At 46.7% G+C, this 19,025-nt stretch overlaps 2 protein-coding genes across 2 annotated transcripts in view; both read left to right on the plus strand.

The window, feature by feature from the left end:
• Nucleotides 1-2,406: 2,406 nt before the first annotated feature.
• Nucleotides 2,407-4,933, plus strand: LOC125452762 (histone H2A.Z). The gene is made up of 5 exons (XM_048531585.2): nt 2,407-2,505; nt 2,666-2,743; nt 3,058-3,171; nt 4,191-4,320; nt 4,436-4,933. Exons 1-5 carry the CDS (start codon nt 2,503-2,505, stop codon nt 4,495-4,497), a joined length of 387 nt encoding a protein of 128 aa, XP_048387542.1. The 5' UTR covers nt 2,407-2,502; the 3' UTR covers nt 4,498-4,933.
• Nucleotides 4,934-13,641: 8,708 nt separating this feature from the next.
• The window catches only part of dnajb14 (DnaJ heat shock protein family (Hsp40) member B14), a 36,678-nt gene continuing 31,294 nt past the window's right edge, over nt 13,642-19,025 (plus strand). Inside the window, exon 1 of the mRNA XM_048546185.2 lies at nt 13,642-14,051. Within this exon, the coding sequence (XP_048402142.1) occupies nt 13,919-14,051 (133 nt within the window). The 5' untranslated portion in view covers nt 13,642-13,918. The remainder of the gene's footprint in view (nt 14,052-19,025) is intronic.

Raw genomic sequence — 19,025 nt, forward strand, 5'->3', positions numbered from 1 at the left:
CATACACGCACCCAGAACCAGGCTGGCTCTGCTGCTGTCTCAATGATGCCAGGAGTCCCAGCCTGAGGCATACCACACTGCTGCCGCTGCAGCCACCATCTTGCAAATGCCAAGAGTCCCTGCTCTGGGTATACTGCAACACGGAGACCCTGGCTCCACTCCTAGGCCATGGCCACCGTCTCACAAAGGGTCTGGCTCTGGCTGTCCTCCTGCAAGATATCACCTCGCTGGCACCATCACCTTAAAATCTGCTGCCACTGCTGCTTCCATTTGCTGGAGGAGCTTTGCTGCCACCGCCAGCCCTAAATACGGGAGGACGTCCCTGTTGCCACTGCAGCCACGGCCTCCAGTTGCTGTGAAGAACTGTGCCCACTGGCAGGAGCCACCACCAAACCACTGTCAAAGCTGCCACACTGATCTCGCTGACTAATCTGCTGCAAAAGGGCTCCAAAGAAAAATGAAAGTAAAAGAGCAGCAGTAAAAAGAAATAAAAGATGGAAAGCAGGCTGGAGCGGATCAACCCCGGGCAAGATCCCGCACACTGCCCTGCCACTCTGCTGTTATCTTCAATCTGTTGGACGTCATGTTGAGGTTGTACAGGACATTTGTAAGGTCTCATCTGGAGTACATGTTCTGGTCCAGTCGTCCTTCTACAAGAAGAACATTATCAAGCTGGACAGGATTCAGGAAAGATTTACCAGGATGTTGCAGACACAATAAATGGAGAGTTTTAGTTATAAGGAGAGGCTGGATAGACTGGGACTATTTTCCTTGGAGCATAGAAGGTTGACAGGTGACCTTGTAGAGGTTTATAAAATCATGAGGGCTATAGATAAAGGCGAATGGTAGGTGTCTTTTCCCCAGGGTGGGGGATTTCAAGACTAAGGAGCATATTTTTAAGCTAAGAGGATAAAGATTTAAAGACATGAGGGGCAACTTGCTTACACAGAAGTGGTTTGTATGTGGAATGAACTGCCAGAGGAAGGGGTGCATGCGGGTAAAATTACAATGTTCAAAAAACATTTTGATAAGTACACGAATAAGAAATGTTTGGAGGGATATGGGCCAAGCGCAGGCAGATGCGACTATTTTAGTTTAGGGTTATGGTCAGCATAGACTGGTTGGACCAAAGGGTCTATTCATATGACTGTGTGACCCTATTACTGGATGTATGTATCACACGTCGATGAGCACTACCCTGAATGATGGAAAGAACATGAAGTTCAAGCTGGAGCAAGGCATCTGTCTTCTAGATGAAAGGGGATGTAAAAGGTCTCATGGCACTATTTTGAAGAACAGGGGAGCTCTTCTCAATGTCTTGGGTCCAACATTTATCCCTTAATCAATATCACGAAAAGCACTCTCTGCTCCATTTACTGTGCTGTGGGAGCTTTACACTGTGTGCAGATTGTTTACCTTTTGTACTCTGACTGCATCTGCATTTCCAAAGCACTTTCTTGGCTCTTGAAGAGCTCCAAAGCACCAACAGTTGTGAAAGTTGCTGTTAAGAGTGCAAGTTATTTCATATATACACAAAATCTATCTTTGTGCATGTTTTGAGTTCTAGCTATGCGTCGACATTGAAATCATAGGTTTTCCCCCAATTTTGACATGTCTTGAAGATAGAATTTTGTTGCAAGCAATTTTTCAGCAAACTGTCTGGTGGCATTGTATGGTAGAAATAGAAACACTGTTGAAGAAACTTGGTACTGAGTCAGTTATGATTCTTCTTCAAAGAGTCACATCATTGTGGAATCATAACAGACCCGAAACTGTTTCTTTTGTGATAAGGTGCAGAGCTGGATGAACACAGCAAGCCAAGCAGCATCAGAGGAGCTGGAAGGCTGACATTTCGGGCCCAGGCCCTTCTTCAAAAGGTTTCTGCTGTGTTCTCTGAGATTAGAATAGGGCTAACCTTTCAAATCCGATAGCTTCAAAGATGAGTCAATATCGGACGCTAACGGTTGACTCTGTGTTTCTTTCTCTCCGCACAAATGCTGCCAAACACACGTGAGTTACTCCAGCGCTTTGCTATTCATATTTTCCTTTTGGCAGTTTATCAGCGGCTAAAACTTTTTTAAAAAGGTGTATTTTCTTCTGGGGAAGGGTCTCCGGACTGGAAATGTTAACTTTGCACTCATGCTGAGTTGCTCCGGCACTTTGTATCTTTTGTTTCACATGTGCAACAGCCACAGTTCATTGAGAAGCGCAATGTCTAAAATGCAACTCGGACAAAGTGCCCCGCGGCACCACGTGCACCGGGAAGGCGAGCACGGCGCGCGCGCACACCAACCTCCTGGGCCCTCACTGGCGGCGCGTACGTACGCGGATGGGTGCGCGCGCACGTACGTACGTACCTCCCGCCCTCCAACCCTCCGATTGGCCGCCGCTCGGTAGCCCGGAGCCCGGATGTGGGCAGGGGCCCGGCTATAAATAGGAGCGGCGCCGGGGCGGGAGCGCAGAGCGGTTTGAAAATCCGGGGCCGGAGGATACGAGGCGGTGATGGTGAGGAGGCAAACAAAATGTTGTCTAATTTTAATTTGTGAAAATAAGCGACAGATCCGCGGTCGCAGACAGGGGTTTGGGGGGGGGGAAAAAAACATCTCGACCACAGGACGCAAACCGGTTTTATTTTTTTTTACCTCTTGTTGCTATTCTCTGATAGGCTGGCGGTAAAGCGGGTAAAGACTCCGGCAAGGCGAAGACCAAAGCGGTTTCCCGCTCACAACGAGCAGGCCTCCAGGTCAGTGCGGTTTCCCCGCGTCCATTACCGCCGCCTCCCTCCCACTGACTGACTGCAGTAGGGTCCAGCCTCGCACGGGCGGCGCGAGAGGAGGGAGTGCGGGCGGGCGCTTCTCTCAATGTTTTAGAACACGCCCCTCCCCCTTCTCCCTCCGGGAACCGGCTGCGGCCGGAAATGTCTTCCCTTCCCTCCCCTCCCCCCCCCCCCCCCCCCAACATATAAATATAGCGTTTCACGTCGCGGACGTTTGCTTTTTGTTTTCTGCCGGCCGTCTTTTCGTTTCCCCCCCCTTCTAAATCTATTTATTTTTACAGTTCCCAGTCGGTCGCATCCACCGACACCTGAAGTCCAGGACCACCAGCCACGGGCGGGTGGGCGCCACGGCAGCGGTTTATAGCGCGGCCATTCTGGAGTATCTGACGGCCGAGGTGAGTGTGTGGGGGGTGGGGAGCGCGTTACAGGCCGCGGCTCCATGACCAGCAGGTCCGTCACCGGATATGTTCCGTGTTGCCGGCTGGTAGGGTTCGAGGCGACTGTGTTCCGGCTTTATTTGGAGTCGGCCTTGCCGAATGGTCGGAGTGAAAGGTTCCGGTCTTATTACTTCCCTTATCGGGGGAAGGGTCATCGGACCTGAAACATTAACTCTGATTTCTCTTAAAGGTTGCTGCCAGACTTGCTGAGCTTTTCTCAGCAGTTTGTTTTTGTTTGATTTACAGCGTCCGCAATTTTTGGTCATGATTTCCTTCACTGTTCAGGTTTAATAATTAAATCTTCAGTCGTGTCTACTTGGGATCCTTCTGCAATCTCCTGTTCAGTCGAGCTGCATGTGGTTGCTTTGATTTTTGGAAATGGTTTCCCTACCCCTGACAAGTGATATTTGATATTGTATTTGATAATAGTTGAACTGCATTTCAAACCTTGGATTGTTACTCCCTTTTTAAAATTCATGATTCTTGTGTTGAAGTTCCCCCCCACCCTTGGTCTCTAATGCCTAACAACAACTAGTCTGTTTTAAGTTTTCAAGATAAAATGTGGGGCTGGATGAACACAGCAGGCCAAGCAGCATCTCAGGAGCACAAAAGCTCCTGAGATGCTGCTTGGTCTGCTGTGTTCATCCAGCCCCACATTTTATTATCTTGGATTCTCCAGCATCTGCAGTTCCTATTATCTGTTTTAAGTTTTCACTTGACTTTCCCTCAGAGGGGGGAACATTGAGGACTCCAAAGCATTAACTGATTTCTTTCTTTCCTGATGTTGCCATGCAGGCAAGTTTCTCCACAATTTTATTATTTTTATCTCCCTACACTTACAATACAAAGCATAACATTCACAATATCCTTCACTTGATTGCAGTAAATTTATATTAATACTTGATCTCTGGACTCAATTTTTAAAATTTGTTTGTTAAACAGCAGTGCTGTTTTTAATACCTTACCTGTTTTGTCAGGTACTAGAGCTTGCAGGAAATGCATCCAAAGACTTGAAGGTAAAACGCATTACCCCTCGCCACTTGCAACTTGCCATTCGTGGGGATGAAGAGTTGGATTCCTTAATCAAGGCTACCATTGCTGGTGGTGGTGAGTTAACATTTTAATTCAATAAACACTCAACTGTTAGAATTTTCTCTTCCCACAAAATATTGTTCTTCTGTGCTGTGGTGTCTTCCCTGCTGATTTATCTTTTTGTTTTCAGGAGTCATTCCTCACATTCACAAATCCCTGATTGGCAAAAAAGGACAACAGAAGACTGTTTGATGGTGGAAACTTCCTTTTTGGTTCACTAGTCTCAGGACTCCATCTCCAAATAATCAGCTGTAGAATGTTGGAGGATCTGACTGGAAAGACACTGGACTTCTGAAATGTGATTACATAGACATTTTTATCTCAATAGTATTCAGGGGAGGGGTCTTTTAAAAAGTAAAGCTCAATAATCAAACTTCCATGTGCACTAGTCTGGGAAAGCCAAATCTGGGACCATATCCTCCAAGGTGGGACTGTACCTGGGTGACCTGGAGTTGTTTCCTGGTTACTGCCTTTTCATAGCATCTCTGTTGCAGTATTTTAAATGCAGGAAGAGCTCACTGCTTGTATGACTTTTATTTTTGAAGTGGATTTAAATCCAGATGGTTTGTTCTGACTGTTTGTTCTGTCTATTGGTGTATGAAGTTTTCAATAAAATGTATTAAATGGCTGTGTGACTTGTCTTTTTAATTTGGGAATGCAAAGATCCCTAGCTAACCATTGAAGATAGTTTGTCCAGCATTAAAAAGCTCTGTCTAATGGCATTGATCACGTAACAGCTGCCAAGTGTTTCTTAATATACCACTGCATTTTGCAATTTCCTTGGTGTGAAACTTTTTGAAAGGTTTAATTCTGATGCTTTGACCTGTTTCTTTGCCTTTTTTCCAATAAACTGCAACAATATATGGTCCCCATCAAACAGCTTGTGCTATTTTGCTGCAAACAAATCCTGGCCAAAGATCTCATCCTGTTATACTTATTAGCAAGGCTATAACAGGATAATTTGCTTTGTACAGTGAGGTCAGTATTTAACTCGGTCACTGAACTGTAGAAATTCAAGTGTGGGTGCATTTATTCATGGGAATAACTTTAATAAGCTGAAATGTGGCTGGATTAAGATGTAAACAAAGTTTGTCATCAAGCTTTTACCAGATGGTGAACAGTTGAAGTTGGTCTATAAATATCAGATTGTGGTTAATGGAATCAATGAAGCTTTGTTCATTTTTCTGTTTTGGTTTTTTAATCTGGGCCTTGCACAGAGCTTGATCTTTTGACTGACTAACCAAATTACTCTTTTACCTTTGCCTTCTGTGGTTTTTAAAGTGATTTTGATCACCCAACTTACACTATTTTATTCAGTGCATTGTTTATCTTCCATTAGGAATGCTAATGCTCATTTTTCAAGTTTAATTTTTTGTTTGGAAAAGCTGCTGTTTCATTAACCAGTCTGACTACTTGGCCTTGCAATGTGAGAGAACTTTACTTTTAGGCCTGTTTTGGTGGCGGTGTCTGCATACTTGCAGGAAACATCTGAGGAAGCAATAGATGCAGATGCAGTTAGAACATTTTAAAAGACCCTAGGACAGGTGCACAAAGGAAGGGTGTAGGGGGGTATATGGCAAATGAAGGCAGCTGGTTCTGCAAGGTTTGGGGAAACTTGGTCAGCGATGTTCAGACTGCACCAAGGATCTGTTTCAATGCTGTAAGCCTATGACTGGCTAATGGTCACTGAGGTACAACATCATCCCCTTGAAGGCTGTGGGCCATGTGCTGGAAAAAGTGAGGTTTTTGTTCTTGCAAAGTCCTATTTTTGGGTGGTAACCTGCATTTGTCCAGCTATGTTGGAATGCACCCAACATGCAACCACTGCTGATGGTGACCTGCTTCCAGCTGTCAGGCCCTGGATGCTTATTGGCTCCTTACATCTTTCGTTTGCAAGACACTCAAACCTTCCTCCAAAGCCAGTTCTCTGAAGATCATTGTTTTATGGGGGCTGGTGTAAGATTAGTAGGAATCGCTGCCATGGATCACCCTTTAGTAGATGATTTAATTTTGTGAAACTATGGAATACTGGTTGTTTCTCTTAGTTTTGGCTAAAAGGCTGACACTCTTTGAAACTGTGACTCTAACATAATCATCCCCAAGCAAACACCATTTCCATGTCCACCTTGTCCCCAAAAAAAACCATAATGGCTCATTTATGTCAAAGTCATTCCTTGTTCTTCAAAGCTCCCACTGGGAAACAAACCGAAGCTGTCTACCCTGACAGCCCATTTATTTCAGATAGCAATACAGTATACAGCCCTTGCTAGCACCTAGGAGGAGAGGGACTGCAGATACGTTGGGGCACTACCACCTGCAAGTTCCCCTCAATGCACCATCTTGACTTTGAAATATACTTATCATTTCTCACTGGCTGGGTCAAATTCTTGGAACTCTCCTCTTAATGGTACTAAGTGTATGTGAATTCCACAAACACCAGTTAAAGAAGTGAGTTTACTCATTTTAATGCAAGATGTTTAAGGATGGACAATAAATGCTGACCTTGACATCTTTATTTCATGGACAAATTCAAAGTTCCTGGTTTCGCCTGTGACATCTCAACACAGGTAGATTACTGGGTGACCATTAGGAGGCAAAAGGTATGAAGCCTTTCACTCTTGGGATTCCTTAACATCCTTGCTAGTATCAGTTTATTGTTTCCAGTCTTCAGAACCAATTCCACATATTAGATATAATAGGAAATGCAGATGCTGGAGAATCTGAGATAACAAGGTTTGGAGCTGGATGAACACAGCAGGCTGAGCAGCTGCTTGGCCTGCTGTGTTTATCTATATATTAGAAGTTGCATCCAGTAATGACAGCACACTCTCAAACGTGTAATTACAAAGTGTTCCTCTGTAACCATTTAATTTCTTACAGAAACTTACATTAGGTCATAAAATGTGAGGCTGGATGAACACAGCAGGCCAAGCAGCATCTCAGGAGCACAAAAGCTGACGTTTCGGGCCTAGACCCTTCATCAGAGAGGGTCTCTGATGAAGGGTCTAGGCCCGAAACGTCAGCTTTTGTGCTCCTGAGATGCTGCTTGGCCTGCTGTGTTCATCCAGCCTCACATTTTATCATCTTGGAATCTCCAGCATCTGCAGTTCCCATTATCTCTCTCTCTTACATTAGGTCACATGGCTTTGTGTTTGTGATAGCTCTGTGGAAGAGCTATCCTAGTCTTGCCCAGTTTTTCTTCCATGCGTCTGCAAAATTGGACCCCTCCATGTCCAATTGCCGAAAGTTTTCTGATACTTAGTCTAGTGAAACACTACTTGAAATACTTTTGCAGAATTTTGCTCTTATGTATCATGTGTGGCTGTTTCTCTCTTCTCTCCACCCCCAAATTGTATATCACTTTCTGCATCAAAACAAAATTAAATTTCATGAATTATTTCAAAAGATTATTGGTATTTACTTCAGCTCAATGGCCTCATTGCTTATTTCAGGTCAAGCAACAGATGAAGTGATGAGTACAATTCTCAATATCTGTGGCCATTAAGCCCCAAACTCTGACTGTACGTTTTTCAGAAAAACAGTTGCGTGTTTTGATGCCTGATACTACAAACTATGGAAATGACTTGGATCCGTAACAATCTTTAACAAAAATGTTTCGAGTAGAACTCGTAGGTGTTAGAAACAACACTGCCAGATAAAAGAAAATTCAACAATGCTTTCAAATAGACAAGTAGATACTAAGATGCACCACGATTGAACTTATATTGCAAAGTAATTCTGCATATTTCAGAAACAGAATCACCTAGTGGTTATATGGTGGACTACAGCAATTCTGGGATTTGAACTAATGATTTGGAGTTATGAGTTTAACCTCACCACAACACCTGGAGATTAAATAAGACAAGTTAGTATCAGTAATGGGGACATTGAAACACATGTGGTTCACTAATGTTTGGCGAAGGAAATCTGACACCCTTACATGACTCCAGCTTCACAGCAATATTATCCAATAACACAGTATCACTTTTCCCATTCACATTCTCAGCACCCACCATATCTCCTGACTCCTGTTTCTAAACTGTCAGACTGTTTGTCCAAAATCCCCTATCGATAGACCAGAAATTGCTTTAACTGAAGCTCTGCTCCTTAGGAGCTGACTTCACTCATAGGAAAAGGAGCAGACCCCTCAAGCCTATTCCAACATTCAATGAAACCATAGCTAATCTGTGACCTAACTCCATATATCTGCCTTTTGCTAATATAACTTTGCTTAACAAAATTTTATCTCATTTAAAATTCCTGTTCAAAACATAAAAATTGGTGGATAAACTCAGCAGGATCTGTGGAGGGGATAAAGGGGTTAATGTTTTAAGATTGAGATGACCTGTAGACTCACTGCATTGTTGGTATTATATTTGGCCTGAGCTGACATCATCTTAAATTTGTGCCAGCACTAAGACCTAAATAAACGATAACAAGAAATGAAACAACAAAGTGTGAGGCTGGATGAACACAGCAGGCCAAGCAGCATCTTAGGAGCACAAAAGCTGACATTTCGGGCCTAGATCCTTCATCAGAAAAGGGGGATGGGGAGAGGATTCTGAAATAAATAGGGAGAGAGGGCGAGGCGGACCGAAGATGGATAGAGGAGAAGATAGGTGGAGAGGAGAGTATAGGTGGGGAGGTCAGTCCAGGGAGGATGGATAGGTCAAGGAGGCGGGATGAGGTTAGTAGGTGGGAAATGGAGGTGCGGCTTGAGGTGGGAAGAGGGGATAGGTGAGAGGAAGAACAGGCGGGGACAAGCTGGGCTAGTTTTGGGATGCAGTGGGGGGGAGGGGACAAGCTGGGCTGGTTTTGGGATACAGTGGGTGAGGGGGAGATTTTGAAGTTTGTGAAGTCCACATTGATACCATTGGGCTGCAGGGTTCCCAAGTGGAATATGAGTTGCTGTTCCTGCAACCTTCGGGTGGCATCATTGTGGCACTGCAGGAGGCCCAGGATGGACATGTCATCTAAGGAATGGGAGAGGGAGTTAAAATGGTTCGCAACTGGGAGTTGCAGTTGTTTATTGCGAACCGAGCGGAAGTGTTCTGCAAAGTGGTCCCCAAGCCTCTGCTTGGTTTCCCCAACGTAGAGGAAGCCACACTGGGTACAGTGGATGCAGTATACTACATTGGCAGATGTGCAGGTGAACATCTGCTTGATATGGAAAGTCATCTTGGGGCCTGGGATGGGGCTGAGGGAGGAGGTGTGGGGGCAAGTGTAGCACTTCCTGCGGTTGCAGGGGAAGGTGCCGGGTGTGGTGGGGTTGGAGGGGAATGTGGAGCGAACAAGGGAGTCACGGAGAGAGTAGTCTCTCCGGAAAGCAGACAAGGGTGGGGATAGAAAAATGTCTTGGGTGGTGGGGTCGGATTGTAGATGGCGGAAGTGTTGGAGGATGATGCGTGGTATCCGGAGGTTGGTGAGGTGATATGTGAGGATGAGGGGGATTCTCTTTGGGCGGTTGTTGCAGGGGTGGAGTGTGAGGGATGTGTTGCGGGAAATGCAGGAGACACGGTCGAGGGCGTTCTCGACCACTGCGGGGGGAAAGTTGCGGTCCTTGAAGAATGCGGACATCTGGGATGAGCCGGAGTGGAATGCCTCATCCTGGCAGCAGATGTGGCAGAAGCGAAGGAATTGGGAATAGGGGATGGAGGAGGGTGGGTGGGAGGAGGGGTATTCTAGGTAGCTATGGGAGTCGGTGGGCTTGAAATGGACATCAGTTTCTAGCTGTGATAATGGGAACTGCAGATGCTGGAGAATCCAAGATAATAAAATGTGAGGCTGGATGAACACAGCAGGCCCAGCAGCATCTCAGGAGCACAAAAGCTGACGTTTCGGGCCTAGACCCTTCATCAGAGAGTGGGATGGGGTGAGGGTTCTGGAATAAATAGGGAGAGAGGGAGAGGCGGACCGAAGATGGAGAGAAAAGAAGATAGGTGGGGAGGAGAGTATAGGTGGGGAGGTAGGGAGGGGATAGGTCAGTCCAGGGAAGATGGACAGGTCAAGGAGGTGGGATGAGGTTAGTAGGTAGGAGATGGAGGTGCGGCTTGGGGTGGGAGGAAGGGATGGGTGAGAGGAAGAACAGGTTAGGGAGGCAGAGACTGGTTGGACTGGTTTTGGGACGCAGTGGGTGGAGGGGAAGAGCAGGGCTGGTTGTGTGGTTCAGTGGGGGGAGGGGACGAACTGGGCTGGTTTTGGGATGCAGTGGGGGAAGGGGAGATTTTGAAGCTGGTGAAGTCCACATTGATACTATTGGGCTGCAGGGTTCCCAAGCGGAATATGAGTTGCTGTTCCTGCAACGTTTGGGTGGCATCATTGTGGCACTCCAGGAGGCCCATGATGGACATGTCATCTAGAGAATGGGAGGGGGAGTGGAAATGGTTTGCGACTGGGAGGTGCAGATGTTTATTGCGAACCGAGCGGAGGTGTTCTGCAAAGCGGTCCCCAAATCTCTGCTTGGTTTCCCCAATGTAGAGGAAGCCACACCGGGTACAGTGGATACAGTATAACACATTGGCAGATGTGCAGGTGAACCTCTGCTTAATGTGGAAAGTCATCTTGCGGCCTGGGATAGGGGTGAGGGAGGAGGTGTGGGGGCAAGTGTAGCATTTCCTGCGGTTGCAGGGGAAGGTGCCGGGTGTGGTGGAGTTGGAGGGCAGTGTGGAACGAACAAGGGAGTCACGGAGAGAGTGGTCTCTCCGGAAAGCAGACAGGGGTGGGGATGGGAAAATGTCTTGGGTGGTGGGGTCGGATTGTAGATGGCGGAAGTGTCGGAGGATGATGCGTTGTATCCGGCAAAATTCCTGCAAAAATTCCATCCCCTATTCCCAATTCCTCCGCCTCCGCCGCATCTGCTCCCAGGATGAGACATTCCACTCCCGCACATCCCAGATGTCCAAGTTCTTCAAGGACCGCAACTTTCCCCCCACAGTGGTCGAGAACACCCTTGACCGCGTCTCCCGCATTTCCCGCAACACATCCTTCACTCCCCACTCCCGCCACAACCGCCCAAAGAGGATCTCCCTCGTTCTCACACACCACCCCACCAACCTCTGGATACAACGCATCATCCTCCGACACTTCCGCCATCTACAATCCGACCCCACCACCCAAGACATTTTCCCATCCCCACCCTTGTCTGCTTTCCGGAGAGACCACTCTCTCCGTCACTCCCTTGTTTGCTCCACACTGCCCTCCACCCCAACCACACCTGGCACCTTCCCCTGCAACCGCAGGAAATGCTACACTTGCCCCCACACCTCCTCCCTCACCCCTATCCCAGGCCCCAAGATGACTTTCCACATTAAGCAGAGGTTCACCTGCACATCTGCCAATGTGGTATACTGCATCCACTGTACCCGGTGTGGCTTCTTCTACATTGGGGAAACCAAGTGGAGGCTTGGGGACCGCTTTACAGAACACCTCCGCTCGGTTCGCAATAAACAACTGCACCTCCCAGTCGCAAACCATTTCCAATCCCCCTCCCATTCTTTAGATGACATGTCCATCATGGCCCTCCTGCAGTGCCACAATGATGCCACCCGAAGGTTGCAGGAACAGCAACTCATATTCCGCTTGGGAACCCTGCAGCCTAATGGTATCTATGTGGACTTCACCAGCTTCAAAATCTCCCCTTCCCCCACTGCACCACACAACCAGCCCAGCTCTTTCCCTCCACCCACTGCATCCCAAAACCAGCCCAGCTCTTCCCCTCCACCCACTGCTTCCCAAAACCAGTCCGGCCTGTCTCTGCCTCCCTAACCTGTTCTTCCTCTCACCCATCCCTTCCGCCCCCCCCAAGCCGTACCTCCATCTCCTACCTACTAACCTCATCCCACCTCCTTGACCTGTCCGTCTTCCCTGGACTGACCTATCCCCTCCCTACCTCCCCACCTATACTCTCCTCCCCACCTATCTTCTTTTCTCTCCATCTTCGGTCCGCCTCCCCCTCTCTCCCTATTTATTTCAGAACCCTCACCCCATCTCCCTCTCTGATGAAGGGTCTAGGCCCGAAACGTCAGCTTTTGTGCTCCTGAGATGCTGCTTGGCCTGCTGTGTTCATCCAGCCTCACACTCTGTTATCTCGGATTCTCCAGCATCTGCAGTTCCCATTATCTTTGATCACAAGAAATGATCCTGGGTCCGAATGTGTAGAATCCATACAGGTGTTGGCAAGAGTTAAGAAGAACTCACTGGAGGGAGTAGTTTATAGTCCCCCTAACAGTAGTTATGTTGTAGGTCAAATAAATCAGGAGACATCTGAACTTGTCAAAAAAGGCAGTACATTAACATGGGTGACTTTAATCTTCATGTACGTTCGGAAAATCAAATTGGCAGAGATAACCAGAAGGATTTCTGCCTTTGTTATCCCTCAACCTATCCATTCCAATAAATCCCAGGCTTTTCTCAAACATTCTGCACTCTGTAAGTTTGAGGTCATCCCAAATCCCGCTGCTTGTGCCTTTCCTGTCACTAACATCACTCCTCGCTCACTGACCTACAAAGACTCCAGGTTAAATAATAACTTGATGTGAACTTTTTGCTTCCCGCTGTGAAGTCCTTCTGTAGCCTCTCATCCCCTAACTCAGCAAACTGTTCAAGACCCAGAACCTGCTCCAGATGTTGGGGCTCCTCCTATTTTGTGCTAAATTATCACTCACCTTAAATCACTGAGCCAATGGTGTCGAGCGTTTAGCTGCCAAAATCCTAAACACTGGAATTCTTTTCTCTAAACAATTTCATCTCTTAGTAAGACTTTATTAAGACTCTTTGACAAAGCTTTTTGATCATCTGAAGCATGATAGAAATTGCTGGAGAAACTCAGCAGGTCCGGCGGCAACCATGGAAAGAGAGAGAGAGAGAGAGAAGCAGTTAACAATTTGAGTCCAGTGATCCTTCAAAACTTTTGACCATCTGACCTCACGTCTCCTTATGAGAATAAGGAGATCTTGTAAATATCTCCTTATGTGACCTGGTGTCAAACCTTGCTTTGGTCAAAATGCGGAGGTGCCGGTGGTAGACTGGGGCGGGCAAAGTGAGAAGCTACGCGACAACCACGTTACACTCTCCAAAAAGTTTATCTGAAATCGCAGGCTTTCGCGTTGAAATCTGACGAAGGAGCAGCGCTGCGAAAGCTTGCGGTTTCCAACAAACCTCTTGGACTGTAACCTGGTGTCGCGCAGCTTCTGACTCTGTTTCAGTAAACGCTGCTTTTGGAAGGGGAAGGGGGCGGGGGGGGGAAGGGAGACGAACGCTGCACGTCAAAGGCGCTCTATAAATGCAGCTTATTGTTGCCATCAAGGCGGGTGCAACAGATAAGCCTGGCTGTCATTGGCTCAAAGAGTCCGGGCGAGGAACTGACGATCCCTAACTTACAATTCGACACCAAGTGAAGTGCTATTTCTTTACAAAATAAAAAAGATAAGGAATGTGTTTTGCATTAAAGCAGGGCGGCAGAAGTCTTGGTGCAGGAGGGGAACTGCAGCCTGTGCCCGGGCTTGCACTGAACTGAGCCCCCACCCCCCGGGGCTGCTGTCTCTGGGTGTGGAACCTGTTCATTTCCTGGTTAAAGTCGCCGGCTAAAGGAAGAGGAGGAGGAGGAAGTTAAACCATGGAAGGGAATAGGGACGAGGCGGAGAAGTGCTTGCAGATTGCCAGGAAAGCGTTGCGGGAAGGGGAGCCGGAGAAAGCGCTCAAATTCCTCAACAAGGCGGAGAAGCTGTATCCGTCTGCCGAGGCGAAAGGTGAGGCTGCAACGGCAGGGTTGAGGAGCAGGAGGGAGGGTTCGCTCACACAAATGGATACACCGGGGCACGGCCCAGGGATTCGGCCGAAGGATTTCCTATGGTCAAGGATGGCAGCTTGGATTGCTGTGCCACTCTGATGTTGCAGCAGACGCTGATTGCACCCGGGATCCAGCTGTCAATCAATCCCTGATTCCTGGGCCCTGGCGGTCAGTCAATCCCTGATTCCAGGTCCCCAGCTGTCATCATTCCCTGATTCCCGGGGATCCAGCTGTCAATCAGTCCCTGATTCCTGGGCCCTGGCGGTCAGTCAATCCCTGATTCCAGGTCCCCAGCTGTCATCATTCCCTGATTCCCGGGGATCCAGTTGTCAATCAGTCCCAGAGATCCAGCTGTTAATCAATCCCTGATTCCTGGGGATCCAGCTGTCAATCAGTCCCTGATTCCTGGGCCCTGGCGGTCAGTCAATCCCTTATTCCAGGTCCCCAGCTGCCAATCATTCCCTGATTTCCGGGGATCCAGCTGTCAATCAATCCCTGATTTCTGGGCCCCGGCTGTCAGTCAATCCCTGATTCCAGGTCCCCAGCTGCTAATCATTCCCTGATTCCCGGGGATCCAGTTGTCAATCAGTCCCAGAGATCCAGCTGTTAATCAATCCCTGATTTCCGGGGATCCAGCTGTCAATCAGTCCCAGATTCTTGGGCCCCGGCTGTCAGTCAGTCCCTGATTCCAGGTCCCCAGCTGTCATAATTCCCTGATTCCCGGGGATCCAGTTGTCAATCAGTCCCAGAGATCCAGCTGTTAATCAATCCCTGATTCCTGGGCCCTGGCGGTCAGTCAATCCCTGATTCCAGGTCCCCAGCTGCCAATCATTCCCTGATTTCCGGGGATCCAACTGTCAATCAATCCCTGATTCCCAGAACCCGGCTGTCAACCAGTCCCTGATTGCTGGGCCCCAGCTGTCTATCAATCCCGGACTCCTAGGGCATAGCTGATGATCAATGTAAGATTCCAGGGGCCTGGCTGTAAATCAGTTCCAGATTCCCATGCCTAGTTGTAAGTCAATCACTGGGCAAGTGCTTCCTTCCTGGTTTATTTTCATGTGTCGGTGTGTGCATTCTTGTTTTAAAATTTTGCAAAAAACATTGTAAAGGATCTGATAAGCCACCTATCAGTCCCAAGGAGTTTGCAACAACTTCTGCTCATTCTGCCAAATAAATATTGTATCCTTGGCCATCTGATGGGATAAATACAGGTCAGATGGTAAAATAGAAATTGGGAGCGGGAGTAGGTGTTTCCTAGCCAGCATTCTGTTCATTTGGATTACAGATCCTTATTGCCGTTCTGATTCAACAGAACACGCGAACAAGCGGCATGACTAGGCCACTCATGCCCTGGATTCTACTTTGCCAATCAGTAAGATTGCAACTAATCTGAGAAATCCACAGTCTCCAATAAGCTTTCAGCTCCATCAGTAACTGTTTACCCCTGTCTTTTGAGGAAGATAGTCCCAACGACTCCTGTCCCTCTTTCACCTCATCTCTGTTTTAAATGGGCACCCCCCCTTATTTTGAAACGGTAACCCTGAGTTCTAAGCAAAAGTTGAAATTGCTGGGAAAAACTCAGCAGATCTGCAGCATCTATGGAGAGAAAACAGAGCTAATGTTTTGCGTCTGAATATTTTCCCACAAGGGTAAACACTGCGTCCGCATCCACCTGGTTAGAGCACCTCAGGATCTTCTAACACTGGCTGTGGTTTCGTCAGAAAAATGCATGCAATTCCTACAGTCAATGTGGATGCAATCATGTTTATTTTTAAATTATAATGCTTTCCTCCAAGCAGATGAGGTGACTTTTCTGATGAAGGGTCTAGGCCCGAAACATCAGCTTTCGTGCTCCTAAGATGCTGCTTGGCCTCCTGTGTTCATCCAGCTTCACACCTTGTTATCTCGAGGTGACTTTGCATGTCTCTGAGGGTGCCACTTCTGGAAACGGTGGTTCTTGGAGAAGCCATTGAGTACTTGTGTGGAAGAGCAAGTGTAGGACAAGACGTTTTGTGCAAAAGGAAAGTTTCCAGGCCCCTCTTTGAGAGTAATGTGGCCTGATTGTGATGTGAGGGAAAGAAAATGTTTGAGTGAAGGTGACCTTCTGAGAGTCACTGTGCATTGGCAAATATGACAACAAAACTTATTTTGATTGGCAGGTCTATCATGCACTTAAGATGCTATGTGCTCAATTTTGGTTGCTGCCGTTGAGGTAATTTTATTTAATTTGCAGCTACCAGTATGATGGTGTCGCTTGTGACAGCATCATTTTTGAACCATTTATGTGCCTGCGCAGCTGGAATGTACAATATATCAATACTTTTGTAAACCTCTAGAGTACTTGAAAACCTTTGATGAAAATCTCTCTGATGAAGGGTCTAGGCCCGAAACGTCAGCTTTTGTGCTCCCAAGATGCTGTTTGGCCTGCTGTGTTCATCCAGCTCCAGACTTTGTTATCTTGAAAACCTTGTTTGTTTGTGCTTCATCTCTCCAAAGCCTTTCTCCCTGGCACACTTCCTTCTTGTTGGTGGCTGTGCCTCCAGAAGCTGAGGGGCTGAGCTCTGGAATTCCCTCCCCACTCCTCTGTCCTTTATAAGACGCTGCTTAAACCTGACGTGTCTCACTAAGCACGTGCCACCTGTCCCAATGCATCAGATGCTCAGCATCAGATTTTGTGCATTAATGCTTCATTAAAGCACTTTGGGATGAAAGGCACTACATAAATACAAGTTGTACAGCAGAGGAACTCAGAAATATGAAAGTTGTCAAGGTTTATAAGCAATTGCACAATTTGTGAAATTACACGAACCTACAATCCACAATTACAGGTGCTTTCAGAACAAAGTAATTTCTTACATGGAAGTAAACATACGAGGAGGAAAGAAACAGCAAAATTAGTTGATTGTGGATGGATGGAATAGTCAGTTTCTATGCTGCACATTCAGTCTTAACACTGATGCATACCTGGTAGAGTTTTGTTTAACCATTAATGGGCCACTGTAAGATGACCCACACCCAGTGAAAATACTTAATAAAGGATTGAACCCAGCCAACAAGATAGAGTTTCCAAACTTTTCTGAACCATCATTTCAAACACAGTGAAAGAAACCAGCTGAGTTAACCTGGCACAAAAGCCAAGTTGCTGGAAAAGCTCAGCAGGTCTGGCAGCATCTGTGAAGGAAAAAACAGTCCGGTTCTGAGGAAGGGTCACCAGACCCAAAATGTTAACTCTTGTTTCTTTCTTCACAGATGCTGCCAGACGTGTTGAGCTTTTCCAGCAACTTCTGTTTTTGTTCCTGATTTACGGATTCCGCAGTTCTTTCAGTTTTTATTTAGTGTGTTAACCTGGGACCCAGCTGAGGTCATTTTTAAAGGTCTTCTCATTACGCAGAAAGCAACTCTTGTTCAAGTCTGAAACAAAACAGAAATTACTGGAAAAGCTCAGCAGATTTGGGAGCATCTGTGGAGAGAAACCAGAGTTAGTGTTTTGGGTCCAGTGAACCTTTCTTAGAACAGCAATTTCTGTTTTTAGAACATAGAACTGTACAGCACAGTACAGGCTCTTTGGCCCACAATGTTGTGCTGAACTTTTACCCGAAACCTAAGGTCTATCTAACCTCCACCCCTACATTATACTGTCATCCATATGCCTATCTAACAGCCGCTTAAATACCCTTAATGAGGCCGACTCCACTACCCTCTCCAGCAATGCATTCCACAACCCTACCACTCTCTGAGTAAAGAACCTACCTCTGACGTCTCCCCTGTATCTACCTCCACTCACTGTAAAACTATGCCCCCTTGTAATAGCTACCTCCACCCAAGGAAATAGTCTCTGGCTGCCTCCTCTATCTATATCTCTGATCATTTTGTACACCTGTATCAAGTCACCTCTCATCCTTCATCATTCTAAAGAGAAAAGCCCTAGCTCTGCGATAGGGTTAGGAACCTTTCCCCGTAAAACCTTCCCTCCATTCCAGGCAACATCCCAGTGAAGCTCCTCTGCACCTTTCCCAACACTTTCACATTTTTCCTTTTTGTTTCTGAGTTACAATATCTCCAGTTGTTCTTTCAGTTTTTATCTTGTTAAAATCGAATTTGTGAGGCTGATTTTTACAGCATGGAGTCCTGACAAGGGCTGAATGGCCAGCTGAATGGTTGACGTATCTGCAATCCTATCACAGATATTTTTAGGAAGTGACCTGTATCAGATTTCCCCTTCAGGCCAATTGTTGTTGCATTAGGATCTTTCCAAAATATCTATTTTGCTTGCACAAATGCAATAGAATCACTGTTTTCAAACAAAGTCACTCTTTCATTTTCCCATAATAAATCTTCCCATTTCGACTGACACGTATTGTGGATTCCATTGTTGCAGATTCAAAATTCTTAACTTCACTATTAGATTAATGCTTAACCTCTCACCTCCCACCCCTCCCCTACCCGCTCTACTTTATAACCCATGCCCTCAAAATCACTGATTCACTAGCCTATTTTGTGTCGTCTATTGCAATGTTGGCTGGAGTTCACTGGTAGGGTCCTAGCCTCAGGAACAGTAGGTTTTGGGGAGAAAGACTCGAGCACTTAAACCAGTTGCAGTGCTGACTGAGTCACAGGGACTGTCTTTAAATGAGAGATTACACCAAGGTGCACCTGGTCCTGGAGAAGGGTCACTAGACCAGAAACGTTGATTCTGTTTCTCCCTACATAGTTGCCATCAGACCTGCTGAGTTTCTCCAGCCATTCTCTGTTTTTAATCCGCTAAGATCCCTGCCTGTCCCTTTGGGTGTATGCAAAAGATCTGTTGGCCTCTGTTGCAATCTGTCTGGAGTCCTGACCAAATATTTATTCCTCGACCAACATCACTAAAGAAGCACGTTATCTGCTCATTGTCTTAATACATCATTGCAGGAGCTTGCTGTGTGCAATT

Source organism: Stegostoma tigrinum, chromosome 1 (genome assembly GCF_030684315.1).
Source record: "Stegostoma tigrinum isolate sSteTig4 chromosome 1, sSteTig4.hap1, whole genome shotgun sequence".
NCBI lineage: Eukaryota > Metazoa > Chordata > Chondrichthyes > Orectolobiformes > Stegostomatidae > Stegostoma > Stegostoma tigrinum.

Bases quoted from the DNA above. Each gene is read 5' to 3' on its own strand.
- LOC125452762 (XM_048531585.2), top strand. The intron at 3,172-4,190 runs GTGAGTGTGTGG...CTGTTTTGTCAG, and splicing joins TGGAGTATCTGACGGCCGAG to GTACTAGAGCTTGCAGGAAA. The intron at 4,321-4,435 runs GTGAGTTAACAT...TTTTGTTTTCAG, and splicing joins GGCTACCATTGCTGGTGGTG to GAGTCATTCCTCACATTCAC.